At 43.6% G+C, this 25,033-nt stretch overlaps 1 protein-coding gene across 4 annotated transcripts in view; it reads right to left on the bottom strand.

Moving 5' to 3' along the window:
* Positions 1-18,017, bottom strand: part of TRPM3 (transient receptor potential cation channel subfamily M member 3) — a 375,460-nt gene extending 357,443 nt beyond the window's left edge. For all 4 annotated transcript variants that reach the window (XM_066616650.1, XM_066616652.1, XM_066616653.1 and 1 more), the window contains exon 1: positions 17,841-18,017. In XM_066616650.1, the coding sequence (XP_066472747.1) occupies positions 17,841-18,017 (177 nt within the window). The remainder of the gene's footprint in view (positions 1-17,840) is intronic.
* Positions 18,018-25,033: the final 7,016 nt, after the last annotated feature.

The following is a 25,033-nucleotide window of genomic DNA, read 5'->3' as shown; positions in this document are numbered from 1 at the left end:
ATGTGGTAACAACATAACTAAGCCTGAAATTACGAACACACAATTCAGTGCAAGTTAGCTATCACCAAGGATGAGTACACAACAAAAACCAATAACAAACCAGGGTGTTTTGATAGTTACTTCCCCCTGAACTGACATGAGCTGGTTTTTAAACAACTGGCCCAAGCTCACAAGTGTTACAAGTTGTCATTGAAGGGTTCCTCCAAGACTAAGAAGCACGTGGCTCTCACAAAGAGCAGTCTTTGGACATATAACCAAGATCATCCTTACAATTAAGCAATCTAAAACAGACATTTAGGGCAATAAATTTCAACATGTTCCTACTCATAACCTCCATCTTTGCATGTCATTCAAAAAACATGGAAACAGGTGTCCTTTTGATTTTTTTCACTTCAGGTATGAAAAAGTAAAAGGCTGGCACTGCTTCTAGGCATTGTATCTCTCATCTAAATATTGCCCTTCCTTTATCTAAAGTGAGAATAAGCCAGCGGGTTTTTCAAGATATTAAAAATATAGCAGCTATTAGCAAAATAGACAAGATATAGTTGCAACCTCCTGCTACCAAAGCAAGCGTTCTAGGTACAAAGAAAGCAAATAATGAAGAATATAATTACACAGGGCCCAATTAATCAAGACATCTGATCCATATCCAGTTAATGACTGGTCCTGCAAATATTCCATGTTTAACAATGAGCTGTGGGTAAGACTAAATATTTAAAAAAAAAAAATCTGACAGAGGAAAAAAAAACTTTCCTTTGTGTCAATGAGACCAAGCTAGAACCATACTACATATTACTTGAAGGAGGGGCTGTAGATCAGTGGAGGAGCACATACAGTCAGTTCTCTTTATATGCAAATTTGCTATCTTCGAATTCACTTATCCACAAGGGGCAGAATTGCCACCTACCTCTTGTTATCAGAAACTCTGTTCTTGTTATCTGCAAATACTGTGCTAGTGCACTCAGGGTGGGGGGCTCAGCACAGCTAGGAGCAGGCAAACAGTGTCAAGAAAGGTTGTGGGAGTAGGACAGACAGTAGCTTCTTGTGAACAGAAGGCAGTGCTGGTGCTGTGCAAGGAGGAGAGGAAGAGATGCCTATACAGTATACAGCTGATAGGGGAAGGGGTTGAAGTAATTGCTTCCAGCCAATTATACTCCTCAGTTTTTAGAAAGCTGCCTGGTTTGGGTCAATTTTCCACATCAAACAGTCACTGGTATTGGCCCACAAAGAATATTTGGACACATTCATGTCCACTTCCAGAACTGCCCCACCATCTTGGGCATCACCACAGGGACTCCAGCTGAACCTTCACAACCCTAATAATGATGAGATGGTGATGATGAAAGGTCTCTGGAAGGCTACCTGAGGGCTGGACAAGCTCAGATAATGAGCCAAGAGAGAGGGGGAGAAAGAGGATGGGTGAAGCAACTTGCTCCCCACTGCTGAACTCTTGAGACCTCATTGTTGGACCAGCAACCTTCAGTGAGCTGAGGGAAAACCAGCACGGAGGAGGAAGCATCAGATGTTGGAGAGGTTGATGAGCCCTCGCTAGTACCCAGAGCCATAGACTTCAAGGTAAGATTCAGGTTCAGAAAGTTCATAGCGTGTATGATGAAGAGGGTCCCCTGGAACCTAACCCCATTTTCCCTGATTCAGTATCCACTAATTTGGTATCCACTAGGTCAATGTTTTTCAAACTGTGGGTTGGGACCCACTAGGTGGGTCGTGAGCCAATTTCAGGTGGGTCCCCATTCATTTCAATATTTTATTTTTAATATATTAGACTGGTATGTGACTGCATTTGGGGAAATGTTACAGACTTGTACTTTTAATAAGCTACTATGTATATTCTTTTAACAATGATAGTAAATGGGACTTACTTCTGGGTAAGTGTGGGTAGGATTGCAGCCTAGAATTGTTTAGTGTTTTCCTGCTTGATGATGTCACTTCTGGTTATGACATCACTTCCAGTGGGTCCTGACAGATTCTCATTCTAAAAAGTGGGTCCTGGTGCTAAATGTGTGAGAACCACTGCACTAGGTTATCCAGGAACCTAACCCTAGCAGGCACCTGGCAAGGCACCTGGAAAAGACAGCATCCCTGCTGAAGTCCTAAAATGCTGCAAAGAGATCATCGTCACTGAGCTGCATGAAATCCTCTGTCTCTGCTGGAGAGAAGGTGGAGTACCTCAAGACATGAGGGATGCAAACATCATCACGCTGTACAAGAACAAAGGTGACAGGGGTGACTGCAACAACTACCGCGGCATCTCTCTCCTTAGCGTTGTAGGAAAGCTGTTTGCCCGAGTTGTACTAAAGAGGCTCCAGGTACTTGCAGAGAGCGTCTATCCAGAATCGCAGTGTGGATTCCGAGCCAACAGGTCCACCACTGATATGGTATTCTCCCTTAGACAACTGCAGGAGAAATGCAGGGAACAACGACAGCCACTCTTTATAGCCTTCATAGATCTCACAAAGGCTTTCGACCTGGTCAGCAGAGACGGCCTCTTCAAGATTCTCCCCAAGATTGGATGTCCACCCAGGCTCCTCAGCATCATCAGATCTTTCCACAAGGACATGAAGGGCACTGTTGTCTTCGATGGCTCCACATCAGACCCTTTTGACATCCGAAGCGGAGTGAAGCAGGGCTGTGTTCTTGCACCAACCTTGTTTGGGATTTTCTTCGCTGTCCTGCTGAAGCAGGCCTTTGGAACTGCAACAGAAGGCATCTATCTCCGGACCAGATCAGACGGAAAGCTCTTCAACCTCTCCAGACTGAGAGCAAAATCCAAAGTCCAGCTGAAATGTCTGCGTGACTTCCTCTTTGCCGACGATGCAGCTGTCACTACCCACTCTGCCAAAGATCTCCAGCAGCTCATGGATCGTTTTAGCAAGGCCTGCCAAGATTTTGGACTGACAATCAGCCTGAAGAAAACACAGGTCATGGTTCAGGATGTGGACTCACCTCCCTGCATTACAATCTCTGAGCATGAACTGGAGGTTGTCCATGACTTTGTGTACCTTGGCTCAACGATCTCCGACACTCATTCTCTCGATACCGAGCTAAACAAGCGCATCGGTAAAGCAGCTACCACGTTTTCCAGACTCACAAAGAGAGTCTGGTCCAACAAGAAGCTGACGGAACATACCAAGATCCAGGTCTACAGAGCTTGCGTCCTGAGTACACTTCTGTACTGCAGCGAGTCATGGACTCTCCGCTCACAACAGGAGAGGAAACTGAGCGCTTTCCACATGCGCTGCCTCCGACGCATCCTCGGCATCACCTGGCAGGACAAAGTTCCAAACAACACAGTCCTGGAACGTGCTGGAATCCCTAGCATGTATTCACTGCTGAAACAGAGACGCCTGCGTTGGCTTGGTCATGTCGTGAGAATGGATGATGGCCGGATCCCAAAGGATCTCCTCTATGGAGAACTCGTGCAAGGAAAGCGCCCTACAGGTAGACCACAGCTGCGATACAAGGACATCTGCAAGAGGGATCTGAAGGCCTTAGGGATGGACCTCAACAAGTGGGAAACCCTGGCCTCTGAGCGGCCCGCTTGGAGGCAGGCTGTGCAGCATGGCCTTTCCCAGTTTGAAGAGACACTTTGCCAACAGTCTGAGGCTAAGAGGCAAAGAAGGAAGGCCCATAGCCAGGGAGACAGACCAGGGACAGACTGCACTTGCTCCCGGTGTGGAAGGGATTGTCACTCCCGGATTGGCCTTTTCAGCCACACTAGACGCTGTGCCAGAACCACCTTTCAGAGCGCGATACCATAGTCTTTCGAGACTGAAGGTTGCCAATACAAAAAAAAAAAAACCCTAGCAGATAACGAGAACGGACTATATGTTCAATCCCCAATATCTCCAGATAGGGCAGAAAAAAATTCCTGTCTGAAACTTTGGTGAGCCACCACCAGTCAGTGTGAACAATACTAAGCTAGGTGGATTGAACATAAAGTTTCCAAACTACCATTAGATTTAAAATGCCAGCTAATATAACTGAACAACTAATCTATGCTTCAAAATTGCATTTTTTTTTACTGCTACTACTATAATCTTTTTTATTTCTGCATTTTGTCAGCTAGTTCTATGTAACACTTTGATTGTATCCTCCCTTCCTTGGATGAAACTGTTTTAGTCATTCTACCACCATTCCTTTATTGTAAGAACTATGCTGAAACTATGTTTAATACCAAAACTGCCATTTAATAAACCTGGCTTTTTCCACTTGGCTAGTTTTCATTCTTTGTTCCTCCAGAAAGTGTTAGGTTTTCTGCTCATTATGCTGAACTGCTGTATCTTTGCTATCTTTCTTCATTGTGCTTTATTAGATATAATGTACAATGCCAGTGTAGCACAGCTTGTTTGCTTCACTAAACTTAAATGGGAGTTGACATGAGATAACATTTTTTTCTATCTGTGAGCCCTCTGCAGGGATTTCATGCCCTAAGGCACAAGGCCTACAAAACCAATAATTACAACCATGCCAGCAACATTACCTGTTGAGCACAGTTTTTATTTCTGGTAGGAATACAAGAGACATAAACAACATAAAGAAAAAATTTAGTGAATGAAAACTTCATCACTCACAAGTTAATTATGTAACCTGGGTTGTGGGTGGGGAAAAAAGGAGAAGGCAAGAGTGATCTGTGGCTACTAACTACTATTTCCACTTTGTTCAAATTTGTATTCCATGTTCCATCCACAGCTTCCCTTTGAGAGATAGCATTCAGAGCTTCCCCTCCTCTGAGCAAGCAATTCTGGATGCTGCCCAGTGTTTTTCTACAAAATGTATTAATATTAATATTTCACATTTTTATACCACCCTTCTTCCAAAGATCTCAGGGCAGTGTGTATAGCCATCAATATGTAGATAATACCCAGGTGTACATCTCTTTGTTGTCCCATACTGGAGAAGCTGTTGATATAACATAGCCAACTCTGACTAATAACTACACTGCAAATCAGTGTAAGGGCTGGATATGAGCAAACAAACTGGGACCAAATCAAGACCTGACAGGCTGACCTAGTTTTTGGCCTGCTGATTCAAGCAGTAATGTATGTTCTGCATGCAGTTCCACTCCCCTTGAGAGATCAGGTTCACAGGATTCCTGGATCCAGGATTCTTGGTCTATGGCCAGTCCATAGCACGCAGTAGTGCCACTGCATTCTCTGGGGTGGCCTAGGATAAGATTGGGCCATTATTCTGCAAAAACCATGACAGAAAGTAAAAACAGACAATCAAAAACTTGTTTTGCCTGGATTTAAACTGGTTAGTACAATAAGGTGCATCCCCTGCCTGATCCAGTGTCTTTGAAGGACCAATGACCCTGCTCACTTTGCTCTTTAGAAAACCATTGTGGCAGACAGAGAAAATGAACATGTCATTTATGAAATGTAGAGCATCTATTATTCTCTTGTTATGGACAGTTGACTCATCCCAACCTATATTGCCTTTAATTTAATCTCCTGAAAAGAAATATGTGGGCAAAATAGACAATCTTGTACAATGATTAAAAGATAACCCAAGTCATGATTTAGCAAATCAGGAAGAATCAAGTTGCAGAACCAGTGACCTTGCACAAAGCCTGCCTCTTTCCATAGCCATCAACAACTGCTATTGAAATTGCAAAGTATAAATTCACCATCTTCTGAGATCATAGAAGATTAGAAACTTTTTCTCAAGGTGGAAGGCCTCACGTACTTATGTTATCTTCTTCGAGCTGTATAGATTTGGGTCCAACTTTCGGTGATCCTATAGACTAAGTGGCGTCAAAGTTTTCGGTCTTGGACCATTTCTTTCAGTTGCTCTATGTTCAGATTAATGTCAGCCTTGATGGTGTCCAGCCATCTTGTCCTTTGACGACCTGGCTGTCTTTTTCCGCCTACCATTCCAAGCATAATTGCTTTTTCCATTGAATTTGATTGCATGACATGGCCAAAAGCCGTTGTTTGGCGATTGTTCCTTCCAGTGACATGTCTGGTTTAATTTGGTCTGGTACCCGCTTGTTGGTGACCTTAGCAGTCCATGGAATATGAAAGGCTCTTCAACACCATAGCTGAAAATTGAATGAGTCAATTTTTTCTATCTGCTTTTTTCATTGTCCAACTTTCATAGCCATATGTGAGGATGGTGAACACAATAGTTCGGACTAATCTGCATTTGGTATTTGGTATTTAAGTTTATGTCCTTATACAGGAGCATGCCCGTGCAATAGCCGCCCCATATCCGCGGACTCAGTTGCTGTGGTTTCAGTTTTCCATGTTCACAAATTTCTCCTGTCGTACTGTTTTTTGTCATTCTGTCTCCTGACTCACTGTTTTTGTTTCATTTTCCCTCCCATCACTGGGTTGTACATTCAACTGGCAAATATTTCTTATGGCAAGCTATTCCCTGCATTTGCGACAACCATTTTGAATTTTGGGTGGCCATTTTGAAGCCATCCTGAAGCAATCCATAAGCCATTTTGAAGCTATTCTGCAGCCAGTGAAGTACTGGCAGCCCCCAGAATGCCTTGCAGCAGTTGATTTATCACCCGAGAATGCTTTGCAGAGCCACAGACATCAACATAGGAGAGGTCTTGCTCTCTGTTTCCTGTGTAACAGTATAGGGTTCACTGCTATACATGATTTTGGGAATCAGTGGTAGTGGTGGGAATGTACACCCGCAGATCTGGCGGAGGGAGGCTACTCTAACTAGTCCTGTGTTATGGCTTCAGCTGACTTTAATATATTCCAATAGTTTATTAAAAAGTGTTCAGCTACTCCAAAACTGATCCAATGCCTTCCAATTCCCATTCCAGTATATCTTTGTCCACATGATTTCATTCATGCACATGCCAACATTTGCATAGGTTTCAGTCCTATACAAATTTACCTGGAAGTAAGTCCTATTAAACTCTGTAGATTGACATGCATAGGATTGTGCTGCTAACTATACTGGAATCCATCCCCACCTCCAAGAGCTTGCCTATTCTTGCAACCATAATCAAGTTCATAACTAACATACAATTACTCAGTCTAACAGGGTTGTATATATCCTAATATACATACTAAGGATTTTCTTTCTATTGCACATCTTATTGTTCTAGTCAGATTAGGATATCCTATTAATGGCAGAAGTTACCTCCTTTCAAAACTTTTTTTTACTCTTATTCATGTCCACCAGGTATGCAAATGGTTATAATTATGTACATTTATACACCACCTTTCAACAAAAGTATGCCCTTTCGTGAACAAAAGTTCACAAAGCAGTTTACATGCTGAAACAAATAAATGGTTCCCTGTCTCCAAAGAGTTCACAATCTAAAAGAGGCAGAAGATACACCAGCAAGAGCCCCTGGAAAAGATGCCATACTGAGAAGAACAAATGCAATCACTCTCCCCAAGCTAAATACAAGATGATGCCACCTTTTAAAGTTCCTCTTTGCCCAGTTGGCAGGGCATATGCATAAATGTGCCAGACCTATTACCAAATTTCCAACATAGGTTATTTGCTCCGTAATATATTCTTCATAATCTTGTTACAATATACCACCCCAACTATAGGTATTACCGCTATGTAATATTCTACTTGATTTTCTTTGGAGCTATTATCTCAGGCCACTTGTGTCATGTTGTTAAATAGATGCCCCCATTGTTCTTCTGTTAGCCCCCTGCCCAGATCTCTTTCCCATTTCTCTATGGCCTCAACCCTTTCTTCCCCTATCTCCATTAAGTATTTATATACTTGAGATAATAGACCTTTCCTTTTCTCTTTGTTTTGCATCAATAATTCAAATGGTAACAGTAGCCTTCCTAAATTTGCAATCCTTGCTGGTTGTAAAATATGTTGTCTAGTTTGCAGCTATTAAAAAAGCAACACAGAGGTCAGTCTCCATCCATATTTTGTAACATCTTCATATGTTTTAAATAAGCCTTGGTTGGCCCAACCTACATATCTTACTAACAGCCCAATCCTAAGCAGGTCTGCTCAAAAGTAAGGCCCATTATGTTCAATGGGCTTGCTCCCAGGAAAGTGTGCGTAGGATTGTAGCCTAAGTACTTCATCTAGCAAATGATACTTGTTGCATCATATGTCTTCAGTGCTGTCTTCTATACTATATAGGCATCTGAGAAATGAAAGGGGCCAGTTTCCCTCTATGTTTGTGCTAGATCTTTAAAAAAATGCTTCTTCAGCTTCACTTTTACTCTTGCCTGATTTCTCTGAAGCCATATCCAAGCACCTAAAAAGCTATCTACTCCTATCTGCAAAATTCACCAAGAATACCCTTACTCTTGATCCAGCCATTATAATAATCCCAAAGCTCACTACTTTTTTGATTAAGTTTTTGAAAAAGGATCTTTTGTATGCTCTAGGTAAGAAAGGGTTCACAGTCTACATGTACCCAGGGTACTACTGTCTCAAGTTAAGCAATATGCTCTTAACAGCTGCTCTTCTGCAGTATTTGAGGAGTTCCAAAAACAGAAGAACTGTAAATGCCATACAATACAGGCAAGGAAGTTTTCTAATACTGCAAACAATTCTTTGCCTTCATTATGCCCAAGGCTAACAGGAAATTCATTTTCCAGTAACAGATAAGAACCTACAACATCTGCTATAGGTGTAAGTAATAAGTTTAGCATTTTCATGCTCAAATGAAGTCTTCCATATTGCTATTACTCATTTCCTGGTACCAAAATCTAAATGTCTATTTATGTCTCCATGGACTTTTTCAATCCAAGTCACTGATTAGTTTCCAATATTGAAGTAGCTTAAATTGTCACCTCCAAGAAATGTAATTAGGTAAATTTGCCAGTTTGTTTTCCAAAAAGTGACAACATTCTCCATGGCATGACATTTGAATATAAATATACATAGCTGGCCTGTCCATGACGCAAACAGTGATGTTCACATCAGGCAGCTCATCAAGACAAGAGGGGACTTCCAAGAGACTGCAGGCTGACACAGGGAAATCATTCCTTCCTGCCCATCTTTGTTGGACAGTAGCTGAGTGGGCAAAAGCCTTGGTAGAATGAACCCACAGCCATTAGCCCAGCCCATAAGACCAGACACGGGGAGTCTATCTAGAAAAGAAAAAAGCCCTCTCAGAAGAACTTTAAACTCCAGGGGATCTTATTATAATCTCTCACAGTAGCATCTGCAGAGGCATGACAATCCACTGAACCTCCCTGTAACTAGGGACCAGGCAGACTAGAGGCTAAAATAGAACAGTTTTATTTCAAGTTTCAACAACAGCAGGAGAAGAAAAGTGATTAGAATTTATTGTTGGGAGGATTTTGATAAATGGACTGAAAATAAACCAGAAAACCTGACACATTTTGCTAGAGTCTAGCTCAGCGATTTTCAACCTTTTTTGTCTCATGGCACACCGACAAGTTGCTAAAGTTGTCAAAGCACACCAGCAGTTTTCTGACAATTGACAAGTCACACTGCACTGCTGACAGAAGCTGGCATCCCACAGTGGCTCTGCTAACAAATGATCCTCCCCCAAACTCCTGCAGCACACCTGCAGACCATCCACGGCATACCAGTATGCCACGGCACAGTGGTTGAAAATGGCTGGTCTAGCTGCTAGACCTTTTTCTGAGCTACATCACCTTGCCTGAAGGGAAGAACAAGCAGCCTTTCAAAATAGCTTGGGCATTGGAAATGCCCACGTGCAGATCATAGCAAAACTACAAGCAGATAATTGAGGCAAACTTTAAAATCAAACTAAAATGTCTCTCTCGCTGTTACCTAACTGAACTTACTAAGGGCATCACCTCTACCAGCTCCATTAAATCTCTCCAAACCCAGCAAAGAAGAGTAGATTGAACAACACACACATTCATTCTGAGGAACCAGATTAGAACACTCACACATGCATCTTTGAGCTCGACCGTAGCTAACCTAGGTTCAGTGAGGTAATGATCCCATCTGAGTGGATTTTTCATGACAACCTGGGCCATCCCTACCTACCCTTTGACTCTGTCTGATGGGCAGGAGTGTTCTCATGGACTGGCTAAACACATGGCCAACAACATTAAGGGGAATAATAAAAGCTTCTTCAAATACGTTAGAAGCAGGAAACCCGCCAGAGAAGCAGTTGGCCCTCTGGATGGTGAGGGAGGGAAAGGGGAGATAAAAGGAGACTTAGATGGCAGAGAAATTAAATGAGTTCTTTGCATCTGTCTTCACAGCAGAAGACCTCGGGCAGATACCGCTGCCCAAACAGCCCCCCCCAACCAAGGAATTAAGTAGATAGAGGTTGACAGAAGATGTTTCAGACCTAGTTGACAAATTAAAAATCAATAAGTCACCAGGCCCTGATAGCATCCACCCAAGAGTTGTTAAGGAACTGAAGAATGAAGTTGCTGATCTCTTGACTAAAATATGCAACTTGTCCCTTGAAATGGCCACAGTGCCAGAACATTGGAGGATAGCAAATGTCACACAATCTTTAAAAAGGGAAGGAGAGGGGACCCAGGTAATTATAGGCCAGTCAGCCGAAAGTCTGTTCCAGATAAGATGGTGGAATGCCTCATCAAAGATAAAATCTTAAAACACATAGACAAACAGGCCTTGCTGAGGGAGAATCAGCATGGCTTCTTTAAGGGTAAGTCTTACCTCACAAACCTTTTAGAATTAGAGGACAGGTCCTCTCCTGGATTAGGAACTGGTTTCAGGTCCAGGAAGCAGAGAGTGGGTGTCAATGGACAATTTTCACAATGGAGAGAAGTGAAAAGCACTGTGCCCCAAGGATCTGTCCTGGGACCGGTATTTTTCAACCTCTTCACAAATGACCTGGAGACAGGGTTGAGCAGTGAAGTGGCCAAGTTAGCAGATGACACCCAACTTTTCTGAGTGGTGAAGACCAGAAAAGGCTGTGAAGAGCTCCAGAAGGATCTCTCCAAACTGGGAGACTGGGCAGCAAAATGGCAGATGCTTTTCAAAGTAAGTAAGTGTAAAGTCATGCACATTGGGGCAAAGAATCAAAACTTCACATAGAGGCTAATGGGTTCTGAGCTGTCTGTGACAGATCAGGAGAGAGATCTTGGGGTGCTGGTGGACAGCTCAGTGAAAGCACCGACCCAATGTGCAGCAGCAGTGAGGAGGGCTAATTCCATGCTTGGGATCATTAGGTAAGACACTGAGAATAAGACAGCTAATATTGTAATGCCATTGTACAAATTGATGGTAAGGCCACACCTGGAGTATTGCATCCAGTTCTGGTCAACACTTCTCAAAAAGGATTTAGTGGAGATGGAAAAGGTGCAAAGGAGAGCAACCAAAATGATTACTGGGCTGGGGCACCTTCCCTATGAGGAAAGGCTACAATGTTTGGGCCTCTTCAGTCTAGAAAAGAGGCATCTGAGGGGGGACATGATTAAGACATACAAAATCATGCAGGGGATGGACAGGGTGGATGGAGAGGTGCTCTTTTCCCTCTCAGATAACACCAGAACCAGGGGACATCCACGAAAGTTGAGTGTTGGGAGAGTTAGGACAGACAGAAGAAAATATTTCTTTACCCAGCAAGTAATTAGTTTGTGGAACTCCTTGCCACAGGATGTAGTGATGGCATCTTGCCCGGATGCCTTTAAGAGGGGATTGGACAAATTTCTGGAGGAAAAGTTCACTATGGGTTACAAGTCATAGTAGGCATGTGTAAGCTCTTGATTTTAGAGGCAAGCTGCCTCTGACTGCTAGATGCAGGGAAGGGCACCAGGACACAGGTTGTGTCTGTTGTCTTGTGTGCTCCCTCGGGCATTTGGTGGGCCGCTGTGAGATACAGGAAGCTGGACTAGATGGGTCCTTGGCCTGATCCAGCGGGGCTCTTCTAATGTTATGTTGGCCTGTGCCAATTTCAGCAGATAGGCCAACTGTTCTATTGTCCTTCAGATGCCAGCCAAAGGAAACAAGCTACCTGTCTACCTAAGCCTGCAGTATTAATTTCAAAATGCCTCAGGGAAGCGACTTTCTTTGTGCCCTTACGTACTTACTTTGAGACTTCCCTAATGGGGAACAGAGAGGGGAGCATAACTATCATACCTGGCCATTAGTCACACTACAGTGCACACTACCCATGCCTTGTGTTACTTTTACACTGACCACTGAGTAGATGGACTAGATAGCTGCACAGCATTGAAAAGTTGAGCAGAAACACGGACCTGACTCTGCAATAGCCAAATCTATAGACACTGCCACTCCAGACCACAAAATACAAATGCTTGTGATATTTGTGGTAACTGTGCTGCATGCTTGCCACCCATAATCTATCCTATTGCTTCTTAAATATAACCATGAGCAATTATGAAAAAGTCCTTTTCTTTTCTTCTGTGTATGTCCACAAGTGTGTGTTTGTCCACTGATAGTCTTGACAAGTGTTTGTTTGGATGATACTGTCTGCTATGCCAGCTCTAAATAAAAACAATTGGCATTCTTATAGTTTACCTATAGGAATAGGAAGTAAAATGTAAAGTTTCACATTTTAAAATAATTTATATTCTGCATCTTCAATTAAAAATATTCCCAGAACAGCAATTATAAGATAATTTGACAATAAAAATAAAACAATTAACAGCTGCAACATCTTCCCCAAACATGGGAACATAAAGGTCAATAAAAACCCTTCAATATATGTTTTAAAAGGCCTGGGAAAATAAGAAGACTTTCACTTGGCACTGAAAAACCATATAATTAGGCACCTGGCATGTCTCCATTGGGAGAGCATTCCATAATTAGACTATGAAGTAAAAAAAGCCCTTTTTGTGATTGCCACCTGCTTAACTTTGGATGGTAGGGGCCTCCAGAATGGCCTGTGACAAAGCTCTCAACACATAAGGAGGAACATGTGGGAGAAGACAATACTTCAGGTACTGAGGTCCCAGCCATAAGGTGTTTATGGGTAAGTATCAGCACTAAGAATTGTGCTGAACAGACTGGCAGCCAGTGAAGCAATTCAAAACAGCTGTGATGTGTTCCCTAAGGCTAGTCCCACTTAGACACACTTGACTTTAATTTATTGTTCAACAGACTTGCCAGACTGTGCAGCAGCATGGTCTTTTAAACAGTAACAATTGTTGCCAAAGATGACAGAAGTAAAATACAACAATATAAAACTATCTCATAAGAGAAATTTTAATGGATATTGGTGAACATGAGCAGGGAGTTATCACTTCCAAAGTGTTGTACAAAACAATAAATCTGGCAACACAAACCAAATGACAGATGTTGGTTTAATCCTCAACCATGAAGCTTCTTCTATCATGACAGAGAAGACCTCCTGCCAAGACCACATCAAGTGCTGTAATGCAATCATACATTTGGTCCAGTTTCTTTAAAACTTTGAGTCTATACAACCACATACATATGAAGATGCATTATAGGAAGACAACATTATCTTTTCAACCCTGTACTTTCTATCCAGGTATGTTGTGGCTCTCTGAAGTATCAGGCAAGGCCTCTGCTACCCAAGATTCTTTAGCCTGAAGTGATGGGGAATCAGTCTAAGAACTTTTGCAGCTATATGCTAGATGTAGGACGGAAAGTATGTTTTTAAAGTTAACCACACAATTTCTTTAAAGAAGACGTGTTTGCCCCAAAATACACATACATGACTATAATTTTTAAAATATAATTTATACACAGTACAATATATTCAGAAATCTATGGTTAGTAAGAGATCAGAATTGTGCAACATATATTCCCCATTGCCTCAAGCAGTGAGAATTTCCAGGGGCAGCACTGACTGGATTCCAGCTTTTTGGGGGGGAGGGGAGGGAAAAGAGCTCACTAGAGACTCATGATCTCATTAGAAATCTTTAATATTTGCTTTAATTACAAATATACAGGTTGAGCATTAGATGACTATAAGTAGCGCAACACTGCTACAAGCAACCACTTGTGACATCATTCCCCTGGGGAGGCATTCCTACACCCTAAAAGATGTTATTAACTCCCAAACCGCTCCCTTACTTTTATTCCAATCTCTGTCTCATGCAGAAGCTGCCAGAAATGGAAGTCTCCTGTTACACTGCAAGGGAGGGGGGAGACGCAGGTTTTGCAATGGGTCACGCTATGTTCTTACCTCCATCCTTCCCATCACATGCAGCTAAGTACCAGATTACAAGGCTGTTATGAGCATACCCCTAGCAAGCCACTGTTCTCCTAGAATCAGTCAGGCAAGAGAGTTGACCAACTAGTAGCTATTATCTATTCTTGTAACAATATTAAGAGTTGCACCCATGTTTGAAAAGATTGATCAATTTGGAAATAAGGGGCATGGGCCAAAGGTTAAGCACTTTTAAATCCTAAGATTGCATTGAAAGAAAGTTAAGAACCCCATCTATGGAACTTTGGCTGCAATCCTGCCCACTTACTTATTCAGTAAGTCCCACTGAATTCAACTGGATTTACTTCTGAGTAGATATGCATAGCATTGTGCTGCTAAATGTTTAACATAGGATTATGTGGAATGAGGACCTCAGGCTAAAGTGGGAAACAAAAAATCTAAAAATTGTCCTAAATGTGTTCTGTTGAAGTCCCAAGGATTTCAGTGGGGCATATATTCCAAGCCTTGTGAATTTATTCCCAAGTAAATTTACTCAGAATTATTCACCACTGAGATCAATGGGGCTTACACCCTAGTACATTTGTTCAGAATTTCAGTCTTAATCTTATAGATAAGAAAACTCAAATTATTACTGATAGTGAACCTGTAGCAATTGCAAGGTGAGCACTGAACCTCATCAGAGCATTTGACAGAGTGAGGGGAACCAACCATCTCTGTGAAACATACCAACTAAATGCAAGACACGCTTGAATGCTGGCACTTGCTAGATTAAATGGGCAGTCTTGAAGACACAATGGCTCTCAGCACCAGACCATGATAAAAAGAAATGAACAGAGCAGTGGTGTAGAAACAGAGGATGAGGAATATGATTTGATGTCTAGTATTTATATAAAAACAACTGGAATAGGGGAGGGAAGAGAGTTATATCCAGAACATGTTGGGTTGGGTAATCCCTTTTCCCCATACCATTTGCCCCTTCACATAAATTCCCCCATACCATTTGCCCCTTCACATCTCTCCCAAGATGCTAGTTGCCCTTTTAGTCAAAGACTTAACCCCAACCCCTCAAGCACTGTGATCCCACCACATCCCACTGGATTACTTTTAAGAGATGGAAAATCCAATTACAGATCTTCAACATCTCATCTAGTTTGGTTTTTAAAAATACAATTGTTGAAAACATTTGGACAAATTCTATTCAAACCAGAAAATCCACCAGGAGAGTGAATCTGTGCTTTCAGGAAACCAAGAGGTAAATGGCAGACAGAATGCATGTCTCATTTAACAAGATTCAGGGAAATGCCTTGCAATTCTACATGTTGCCTGACACTTACCTGTTTCAGTATTTTTCTACGGCCATGAGAAACTAGTAACCTGCTATTTTAAAAAAGTTCCAGTTCTCTGTCTCTAAATGTTTCTCAATGTCTGTATCTACTTTTGTAGAACCTAGAGAGTCAGGCACCTTGGACTTTTTCTCAACCTTGAGACATTAAAATAGTTGGTCTAATTTAACACTGTTAAGGTCCAATTTAAAAAGAGGATAAGGGCCCAATCCTATTCGACTTTCCAGAGCTGGTGCAGCCACAATGCAGCCCCAAGGAAAGGGAACAAACATTCCCTTATCTGGAGGAGGCCTCCAGGTCTGCCCCTCTCCTGCAGGATGCAGCGCAAGCCCTGTTGACATGGCTGCACCAGTGCTGGAAAATTGGATAGGATTTGGCCCTAAATTGGGTGGATTTTGAACCAAGCTGAAGGTACTTCTTTCACATTAAACGAATCTACTTGGAGAAAACTTTTAGGGGCTTAGTATACCTGGAATATTACATCAATGCAGAGAAATGAAGGGCACAAGCCCTACTTAGCTCACAGAACAGTCGGAAGCAAACAAATTATGCTTCATAAGACAGGTGGAGTAACACCTCAGACATCTCATGCTTCCACTATATTCTGTGCCACATTCTTGTGCTACATTCTTGTTTCTTTTTTTGATAACACTTGCAGATACTCATTTTATCCCCAAGATTGCTCAGGTGAGGTGCTATGACTGGGGAAAACGTGCACGTTAGTTCTCCTCACATACCTTTGTCACACAACAAGTTACTGCAGATAACTTCTTAGACAGAAGAGCTCTGTGAGATCAGGGCAAAAGGCCCATCTAGCCTAGTCTGTTTCCCACAATGGCCACCAGATTTGTCATTTTTACCCACCAAATCCACCGGGCAGCAGAAGGTTATTTCTATCTATTCATTGCTCCCTTATTTTCCAACATGGCAACCTATGATTGCTTTCCAGCATCTAGTTCATGACCTTTATCCAAAATATTAGAAGAAATATTAAAAATTTTGCTTTATATGCAGCATAACTAGATACTGCAGGCTGAATAGCAGTCAGGAATACAGTATTCAGTTATGCAGTTGAAGTATGTGACTTCAGAAACTTATTCACATGTGTTTAAGTGAAATTTCCCCCCACTGGGCATTATTAGGACCAGTCACTATCATCTGTCAGTGTCAGCACCAAGTTGCTTCAGATTTGGGTCATGGCACTCCCCCTAATGTACATCAAGTTTCCTCCCTTTGCCTTTATTTCTTCTTTCCATTGGTATGGCCTCTGCAACCTGTTGATGGTTTCTTTCCATGTCCATTGTCCAGTAAATCAGAGCTTTCAAAAGAACATCTACCATGATGACCAGAATATATAATTGTAAAACCAATCCCTTAATAAAAACGAATAGAAACATCTTTCACTTAAAAACCATCTAAGGAAAATGAGTGAATTTTTCAATACTAATCCTTGGACATTTGCCTCCCCACAGCCAGGTTTTAGGTGTACCTCTCAGCACCTAATCACCCCAAAAAGCTGTTTTGTATCACCCACCTTCCTATATAAGAAACCATAACCACGATGCCGCTTTCATGCATACAGACAAATGAGATAAACTGTTCTGTAGGTCTTCTAATATATTAATGTTTTTCAGAAATTAGTTTCACGCCTGAGAAACAAGACATCTTTAGACTCAGGTGTAAAAGTCAAAGGCAGACAGAACGTATGTCTCATTTCACAAGATACAAGGAAATGCATCACAATTTTCCATGTGATGATCGAGAGGTGCTGCTCCAAGGATTTTCACGTGCCACTCCACTCTGCATGCAAATGTTGCCAGTTCAATGACCACAGCAAGCTGGTTTTTGCAAAGCAAGAAGACATTTCTTGCGAGTGCCTGTGTTAAGCAGACATGTCAGTACAGCAGTTTGTCAGGTGCGAGCAACAGGTTGTTTCGCCTGCTCTCTACTCTAGCGGGCTGCGGAATGCAGGGCACATTATTCCTCATTAACAACAAGAATTCCCCAGCCTACTGGAAGTACAGGGAAGTGGACCTGACTTTTTCCTCTGCCAACGCATGCAACCATCCTGACGCCCAGACTGCAGTCAATGAGACAATAGACAGAGTGGAAGTTTATGTCGCCCTGGCATGAGGCGTGCGATTTTGCAGACAGCCCAGAGGGCCATGAAGACAAATGCCATTCCCAAGTAGGTCGGAGGAGGGAACGTGTCGCTCCTCGGTCCTCATCGACACGAACACACGCTGAGAGCGCCTTGATGTCGCCAAAGCTCACCATCTCCCCACCCCAAGCCCGGCTCTGAGGCGCATCCTCCGAGGAGGAGGGAGGCGCTGCCCTCTGGGGCACCACCTGATGCTTCCTCGCACAGACGCGGTCTGCGGCCAGCGGGGCTTCCAGGCCAGAAGTTAGCGCGTCACGGAAGCATCGTCTCGACTTACCGGGGGCTGCTGCGAGCCGAGCCCAGCGCGCTTGGTGGAGCCTTGCCTGGAACTCAGCCTCTTCCAAGACTCGGCGAACCTGCCTCGACTGGCGCTCCTGCTCCTCCGCCGGCCAAGTTCCTCCTTGTCCAGGGAGCCTTTCTCCGCCTCGCTGGGACTCCTCCACTTCTTCCCCATCTTCCAGGCGTCCCAGCGAGGAACGGGGCAGCCCTCCTGTCCGGGGCTGGGCTGCGCAGAGCGGGCCGCCTCGCGCGCCTTCTGGAGAGAAAAAGCAGGTCCCCCCTGGAGAGGCGCGCCACAGCCAGCCAGAGCGCGCGCCTCTCCTGCAGACACTCCCCGTCGCCGCTGGCTGGGCTGGGCTGGGCTGGCAAAGCGGCGGTGGAGCCACAGCGCTCCCACACCTCCCGCTGACGACGAGCGCCTGGCTGGCGCAAGCTGGGGTCCTGCGCCCTCGCCTTCTACGGCGCCTGGGGCGCGCGCGGTGCCAAGTGCTGCCCCAGCTGGATTTTTTAATTAGGTTGCTAAGAGACTGGGGGGCGGGAGGCAGGCAGGCAGACAGACAGACACACGCGCGCGCAAGGCTCCTTCTCGCTCTGCCTCCAGCAGCTCCTCGCTCAGGTGTGGAGAGGGGAAGCAAACAAAGCAGGCTGCCCCCCCCCCCCGCCCAAAAGGATGCAAGCGCGCTTTAGCAGCAGCCGCAGGCGCGGCAATCGAGCCACACTTTCCTGGGAGGAAGCCCCATTGACTATCATGCGACTTAGTTCTGAGTAGACAGGCATAGGCTTGGGCTCTGGGGCTGGAATCAGAGCCACACTGTCCTGGGAGGAAGCCCCATTGACTCTCATGGGACTGACGTTGTGCAGACAGGAATAGGCTTGGGCTGTGGAGCCAGGAGACGTTCAGCGCCTCATTCGCACTCCTCAGCTCAGACGTTAACTGGTGCTGGCAGGTGCATCGGTTCTTCCCTGAGAACTGAGGCGCCTCAGAGGGGAGCGAGCGGGACACACGGGTGGCTGCCTGGCCGGCCAACTTGGCTGCTCAGCCACCAACCAGCAGTCAGAATACAGATTCCGCAGGGTGTGTGGAGTGCAATCAGAGGAGGGCTCTGCACACCTGTGTTTTGCAACCTGTAGGAAATACTCAGCGAAAATATGTGGTCTTTCAGCCCAGTCCTGTACATGCTAACCAAATACAAGTCCCACTATGTTCAATGGAACTTAGAGCCCAATCCTATACATGTCTTCTCAGAAGTAAGTCCCACTGCAGGCAATGGGGCTTACTCCCATGTGAGTGTGGATAGAATTGCAGCCTTACAGCCCAATCCAGAGATGCCCCACATCCAGAGCTGCAGCAGCACCAAAACAGCTGCCACTACCTCCAATGAATGCTGGGCAGCTGCTGGTTGCTCCTGATGGCAAGGTGGCTCCCAGGTAAGGGACAAAGCCCTGCACTATTTAGCTGGCACAGAGTAAAGTAGCCCCATGTCAGGCTGGGAGGCCCAGTGCAGAGCTTTGGATCCAGCAGAGCTCAGCTCCGCCTTCCCCTGCCCTCCCTCCACCCTGCAACACCTCCTTCCTCACCTTGACTTAGAGCCCAATCCTATCCAATTTTCCAGGGCTGGTGCAGCTGTGCCAATGGGGCTTGCACTGCATCCTTTGGTAGGGAGGCAGTCTCAAAGGCCTCCTCAAGGTATGGGAACATTTGTTCCCTTACCTCGAGGCTGCATTGCAGCTGCACTGGTGCTGGAAAGTTGGATAGGATTGGGCCCTTACTGTTCTGCTGCCCAGTGTTCACACCGAGCACCAGGTGGTGTCTGACTGGCACTGACCCAGTGTGGGCTTGTGCTGAACCAGCTCCAGCACTGGGCCAGCCCAGGCATATCTTGCAGAACATTCATTTCATGGTAGACTGACCTTCACCCTTTTGGTTTCTGCTGTCAGCTAGTGTATCTGGGCATGTGCTTCTTAAAAAAAAGTTGGAACAGCAGCACTGTCATTGTGCTACTGTACCACTGCTCTCATTATAAATGGATTTGCCAGTGAATGTAATGGGGAAAGTATGACTGAACAGTAGATGGATGACAGGTGGATGCCCTTTTCATATGCCTGCTTAATTTTTGCTAGAATATGGAAATTTCAATGCAATTTGTTTTATTGCTTTCTGCATTACACATTGAATGATACATAACATGATGGTATTATTTACAGGAGGTCTGGCTCAGTTGGTAGAGCTGCTGCCTTGTATGCCTGAAGATCTGAGGCTGCCAGTTCGAAACAAATGGAAGTACCCTAGAACTGAGGACACGCTGTTATACTGATGAGCTGACCCTCGGTGGCAGAGAGGAGTTGCCATCAAGTGGAGCATGGGAGGCGAAGGGCCAGAGAGAGACCAAACCAGGAAGGAATCCAGCTGGAACAAGGAGTTCTATGAAAGACTAGAACTATTCAATTGTAAAAATCCCTACAGGGCTTTAGAACAGCCTGCCTATGTAAACCACCTTGGATTAAAGTCTGAGGAGAAATCTGATGACCAAAGAAAGGCGGTATATAAATACCTGTATAAATAAATATTTAAAAATACTGAGATTTTCAAAATTTTGCCACTAGTGGTGTCACCCTCCCCTGATTATGTCACCCAATGCAGAGTCTGCACCCCCCCCCCAGCAATGCCACTGTGGTGTTTGGAGTGATCTGGTAATGCTACACTGCTAGTATTATATGAGGACCAGAGAGGAGCCAGCCCCATTACTTTTCATTAAAGCTCCCTTAGCAACTATTACTTAAATTTTAGGGCAACATGAGTTAGCTAAAATTGAGGGGAGTCAGGAAGTGGGATTTGTAAGCTGTGGCTTAATATAACCAATCTCTTACTAAGTACAACATTGTTCTCTTCTGGTTCTGCAATGTCTGAAAGAATGTTTAAGGTTACCAGACACAAAGTGGGACAGAATATCTATAACTATTGTATAGAACAGGGGTGCTCAAACTTTCAACTTTAGGGATGCTGGACCTTTAACAAGTGTATAGAAGAGAGAATTTCAGCAGGTGCAACTTGTCATCCCACAGATGACAAGCTGCACCTGCTGAAATTCTCTCTTCTATACACTTGTTAAAGGTCCAACATCCCTAAAGTTGAAAGTTTGAGCACCCCTGGTATAGAAGATGGAATTTTGGCAATTGCAACTCAACATGGAAGGACTTAAAAAGCTGCACCTGCCAAAAATTCCCCCTTCTATTGTTCCCCCTTCTATATAGGACCCTATTTTAGTTGCAAAGTGATCCTGGTCAGTTGTGCTAAATTTTGGCTAATGAAGTAGCTTCAACTGTAATCCTTTGCACATTTACTTGTGAGTAAGCACATGAGACACAGTGGAACTTGCTTCCAAGCAGATCTCCAAAGGGTTGGGCTATTAAGGAGCAGGGACCTGATTGTACAGTATGCCTGCTGCTCTAGAGCAAGGGTGGGTAAACTTTGAACTTTAAGGATCCTGGACCATTAATAATTGCGTAGGAGAGAGAATTTCAGCAGGTACAGCTTGTTATCTGTGATATGACAAGCTGCACCTGCTGAAATTCCCTCTTTCAGCAAATACAATTATTAAAGGTCCAGGAAGTTGAAAGTTTGCCTACCCCTACTCTAGTGCATAACAGTTTGAGGGCCCAATCCTATCCAATTTTCCAGTGCTGGTGCAGCAGTCTCGGGGCTGCATTGTGGTTGCACCAGTGCTAGAAAGTTGGATAGGACTGGACCCTCAGATGGCTTGGCCACATCTAAGTTGTATAAAGCCATTATAACTGCATTGCCATGTGCTGCAGCACTAAAATGAAACAACCCAGATGCTTAATACACTATGATTCATAATGCTGTCCCAGGGCATAGCTCTTTTACTAACCCTATTTACCTGGTGCCTTTCACAGTGAACCATGGGATCAAGCAGACTATATGTTGTATGTGAGACTTGACCTTTAAAATTTCTCTGAAGGAGGATGAGAAGATAATGAAGCACGGTGGTAATGTTTGTGATGGTTGCTTCAACAGTATCAATTAAGAAAGCTTGTGGGGTTTTTTCTTTTTTCTTGAAGCTTGCTCTGTTTTATTAAACTTGCTTGGTTTTATTAATCTTTGTCTTTAGGGGCTGAAGATTATTGAAAAAAAAACCCTGCTGTATAATCTGACCTGCTAAATGTGGTGTGAAGTATCCAATTGTAAGTATTCAGTCTAAGTAAGACATGACAGGGTACAATTAAACTGTAATATTTCAACAACTTTTTTTTTCCCCACAGTTTAGGAACCAGCGAATTTAATGAGCTACTTTTAACATTTATCTTCTGAACTGGTGGGAACAAATGAGGTGAGGTAAAGATAAAAAGGTACTTCCAGGTTAACAACAACAACAACTTGGTATTTATATACTGCCTTTCTGGTCATTGGATTACTCCTCTGACTTTATTCAAGGCGGTTTACATAGGCAGGCATTTCTAAATCCCTCAAGGGGTTTTTTACAATCATAGAGGTTCTCTCTTTCAAGAACCAACAACATTTCAGAATGGATCTTCCTGGTTTGGTCTCACTTCTGGCCTCCAGTTCTCTGATGCAGGCTGACAAGCAGCTCCATCTCTCACATGGAGGGCAGCCAAGATGCTTCTTGCTCATACCAAGAACAGGTGGAATCACTCAGCTCGGCTTGTCAGCTGCTTCAAGGTCTTGCCATTCTCAGCCGTTCAGGGAGCTGACTCGAACTGGCGACCTTCTGATGTTATCTTCAGGCTAACAGAGGCTCTACCCTCTAGACCAGAGGTTAAAGTCATCGATATTGTTCAAAATGCAAATATATTATTTTCTGCACTCGCTGTTAAGTCAAGGCAAATGCATATTCGCTCATATCCAGATTTCTACCACTTCTAGCACTAAGGCTCTTCTGGCTTAATAAATGAAAACTGGATGCCAAACCCATTCTCAAAGTGCATACCTGTGTTTAACTGCTGAATGGTAAAAAGAAATGTGTCAGGTTCAATATCTCCAAGCGCTACAGCACTTTCCCTGCTTCATAACAAAACTTTCCCTGCTTCTTAACAACAGGAAGCTTTTCTTGGTCAGAAATTCACAACATGGAACTGTTAATTATCTGTACCCCACCTACTGTGAAGGATTCAATCCAGTACACACACAACAGTACACATAGTGCGTCTTGCACAGTATAATATTCAGCTTGGGGACAAAGATGAGAAAAGAGATACTTAGATCTGAAATGAAAATAGTTTCAACTCAATATCAAATCATTGTTCAAATTCACAACACTTGGGCAGAGATCTGACTGTGGTGAATATTAAACTGAGAGAACAGACCTACCCTGAACCCAGGTGGTGCCAGAAGCATCTACCAAATTCCATCCCCTTTTTTGCTGCATACAAGCCCACATGTACTATTCCTTAATCTCCTCCTCAACCTACCACATCTTCAGAACTGGCTGGATGAGAAGGATTTTGGGAGTTTTACTCCCAAGTTCTTCTATATCCACCCATGAGAGCATAGAAAAGGAGGAAAAGAGGAAGGTGACAATCTGTTCCCAGTTGCTGGACAGCAATCAGGAACAGGACTGTAGTGGTCACTGCACCTCTTTGTAGAGCTCTGCACCTGCAGCAATGGAGGAAGAGGTAAGCCTACTCTTCCTCTTCTTGCTCTCACTCTACCAGGACAGCAAGTAAGAAGAGAATAGTACAGAAGCCAGGTGGAGCATATGGCAGGCCAGGGAAGACAGCAGGCATGGGTGCAGGTTGACACAGGGTGAAGGGCACCCCCACCAGTTCATTGACTCTCACAGCCTGCTGCTCAAAGCAGGCACGTCATTCCATCTCTTGGATGGGCCATGTTTGAGATTAAAACTGCACAAGACCTCTGTCTAAACAAGACCTCTGCTGCCTGTAGCTAAACCTCAATGAGCATGACCTCCAGTTTGGGTGCAGGAAGTCCTGAGGCTTCTACAAAAAATTGCCCCTTTAAAGGTTCATGATTTCCCAATCTTGCTTATGTTCAAGACTATGCCTGGTGTGAAAGTATTAGTAATTACACTATAAACATAGCCAAATACAGACTGTAAACATCCAACTAAGGATGAAACTAGATGTCACGTTAATAGCACAACCCTATATATGTCTACTCAGAAGTAGTTCCCATTGTGTTCAATGGAGCTTGCTCTCAGTAAATTGTCTTAAGATTGCACATCCTAGACACATTACGAGCTGTATGCCGCTGGAATGAGCGCCCTGGTGGCGTATGGTGCCTTGCAGCAATTGCAAAACATGATACCGTGTATGTCATGCTGGCACTGGTGATGTAGCCAGCCTGTTTCATACTGAGATAATGATGTAGGAATAGCAAGTTTTTAACCTTTTGTCATTCCTCTGCTGAAAATCATCCCTGCTGAAACTTCAGTGAGCCTCCAAAATTGCCATTTACTACACATTTCAGTTGGAAAACTACACAAACGTAAAAAGTTAAGAAGTTCCAACTTCTGCACCATCTCAATCAGGATTAGATTCCCACATAGCTACTCCTTTAGAGTAAAAATAAGCCTCCAGCTAGACAGCAATGCATTTCATGTCATTTTTAGTTTGGTCCTTAGAATCTCTTGGTGGCATCTCATAGGTAGGACATATCAAACCAGGACAGTCCATGATTGGCATACCAAATGCCATTACTCCAAGTTATCTGTCTGCCACCTCACTCTGTGTCTGACCACTACTGCTGCCAAGAAGAAGTATAAACAGCCAGTCTGTATGCTCCTCAGTATGCTTATATCTGTAAGAGAGAAGGATGGACAAAGTGGAAGAGGATGTGTGAAGGAGAGGAGAGTGGTCGGTTAGAGTGCCTTAAAAGGGATGCACTGCTGTTATCTGTGGTGAGGTTTCTTGACCACTGCTTTTTATATTTATCATCATTATTATCATTATTATTAATATTGATTTACCAATTTAATTTTGTACACTTTAGTTTAAATTATTGTTTTTCTCTTTAAATTATTGTATTTTATTTTATAGCTACCAATAATATTTGGAACAGGCAAATCTCATTTTTTGCATTGATATTGAATGTTATTAATCAAAATCGTTATATTAGTACAGAGAGCTGGGCCCATAATTTTATATTTGACAGTTTTTATAACTGCTGAACTATTTTACAGCTCAATCCTATAC

This window comes from Tiliqua scincoides, chromosome 2, assembly GCF_035046505.1.
Source record: "Tiliqua scincoides isolate rTilSci1 chromosome 2, rTilSci1.hap2, whole genome shotgun sequence".
Taxonomy (NCBI): domain Eukaryota; kingdom Metazoa; phylum Chordata; class Lepidosauria; order Squamata; family Scincidae; genus Tiliqua; species Tiliqua scincoides.
This window is presented reverse-complemented; position numbering and strand designations above follow the sequence as displayed.